The sequence below is a fragment of the Asparagus officinalis genome, chromosome 5 (genome assembly GCF_001876935.1).
Source record: "Asparagus officinalis chromosome 5, Aspof.V1, whole genome shotgun sequence".
Classification (NCBI taxonomy): domain Eukaryota; kingdom Viridiplantae; phylum Streptophyta; class Magnoliopsida; order Asparagales; family Asparagaceae; genus Asparagus; species Asparagus officinalis.
The window spans coordinates 33,647,773-33,649,780 of NC_033798.1; the positions used below are offsets into that span (position 1 = coordinate 33,647,773).

At 51.0% G+C, this 2,008-nt stretch overlaps 1 protein-coding gene across 1 annotated transcript in view; it reads left to right on the forward strand.

The window, feature by feature from the left end:
* LOC109843244 (U-box domain-containing protein 17-like) overlaps positions 203-2,008 on the forward strand; it is a 2,428-nt gene continuing 622 nt past the window's right edge. Inside the window, 1 exon segment of the mRNA XM_020412173.1 lies at positions 203-2,007. Coding sequence (XP_020267762.1) covers positions 348-2,007 — 1,660 coding nt within the window. The 5' untranslated portion in view covers positions 203-347.

Below are 2,008 nucleotides of genomic sequence, written 5' to 3' on the forward strand. Positions count from 1 at the left end.
TGACCTTAACGCTAACGTTGACTCTTTATCCACATGTCGATAACGCTGACTTTTCCTCCATATGTCACGCTCGGAATCAATGCCCACCGCGGCCAGAACCTGAAATGACAACACTACCCCTAAAGGGCGGGAAGTCCCCAAAATGCCTTTGCCGTGCGATTTCCGCCAAAACTGCTGACATCACCCGTAGTAGAGAAAACGCGAAATCCCCATTTAAGAAGCTGACTCGAACCCCAGCACGGTTCCCAATCTTCCTTCTCTTTCTTCAACCTTTGGAAAAGAAAAGAAAAAGAAAAAAAACTCTAACCGTAATTATAATTAATTATAACGCTAACACCAACAAATCCATGGCGATCGCCGTTTCGTTCAGCGGCCTCGTCGCGCTGCTCCAAGCCCTAGCCTCGATCTCCCGCGATCTCGTCACCGCATCCTCGGGTGCCGTCACCGCCTTCCCCTTCCAGCGCAAGAACGCGCGGTCTTTGATTCTCAAGGTGCGGATCCTCTTCTCTCTCGTCGAATTCTTGAAAGATTCGCCGGCGCCGTCTTCTCTTCCGTCGTCTGTCTCTGTTTGCCTCAAGGAGCTCTACATCTCGATGTACCGATCGAGGCTGCTCCTGGACTACTGCTCTCAGTGCAGTAGGATTTGGCTTCTGTTGCAAAATCCCCAAATTTCTGGCAATTTTCACGATCTGAGTCAGGAGATCGCGACGATTCTCGACGTTTTACCGATCAGAGACCTAAATCTCTCTTCCGACCTCCGAGAGCAGCTGCAGCTTCTTCGGAGACAAGCAAGGAGATCGAAACTGTACGTCGATCCTCAGGACGAGTCGCTTCGGCGTCGGATTTTCTCCTTCGTCGATGAATTCGAGAAAGGACGGGCTCCTGATCGCTGCGATCTCGGATTCGCGTTTATTGACAGGTTAGGGATCAGAAATGCCCAAACTTGCAGATCGGAGATCGATTTCCTCGAAGAACAGATCTTCAACAGTGAGCAAGAAGCCAGTGATCCTTCGATTCTTGGCGGTATCATCGCCCTAACTCGGTATTGTAGGTTCTTGCTCTTTGGATTTGCTGAAGAAAGGAAGCAATTGGCTGAAAATGGAAGCAGAAGTTTGAAGAAGAGGATTTCTTCTGTTACGACTCCCAAGGATTTTCTTTGCCCGATTTCTCTGGATCTGATGAACGATCCGGTGATCGCCTCGACGGGCCAGACCTACGACCGATCATCCATTGCTCAATGGATCGGAGAGGGGCACAACACTTGCCCTAATTCTGGACAAATCCTTGCACATACTCAGTTAGTACCAAATAAAGCTCTGAGAAACTTAATTTCTCAATGGTGTTCTGCCCATGGAATCCCCTACGATCCTCTTGAGACCTCTGATCTCTCTGCTGAGAACATCGCTGCCGCTTCTTCTAGCCGAGCAGCGGTTCAAGCCAACCGAGCAACAGCGAGAATCCTAGTCGAAAAGCTCGATAATGGGTCCATTGATGAGATCACAGTTGCTGCTAGAGAGCTGAGATTGCTCGCTAAGACTGGAAGAGATAACAGGGCTTGCATTGCAGAGGCAGGGGCTATCCCGCTCCTCCAGGAGCTCCTCAGCTCGTCAAACCCTGCGATTCAGGAGAACTCGGTCACAGCTATTCTCAACCTGTCTATACACGATAAGAACAAGGCGAGGATCATGGAGGAAGAAGGATGCCTGAAATCGATTGTCGCTGTTTTGAGACACGGGCGTTCGACTGAGGCGAGGGAGAACGCGGCGCTGTTTAGCCTGTCGGCAGTCCATGATTACAAGAAGAGGATCACCGATGAGCCCAATGCAGTCGAGGCGTTGGCTGGATTGCTAAGAAACAGTAGCCCGAGAGGGAGAAAAGACGCCGTGACCGCGCTCTTCAATCTATCCACAAACTCCGAATGCTGCGTTGGCATGGTGGAGTCCGGCGCGGTTTGGGCGCTCGTCCAAGCTCTGTTGACGGAGGGCGTTAGTGAGGAGGCTGCTGGAGC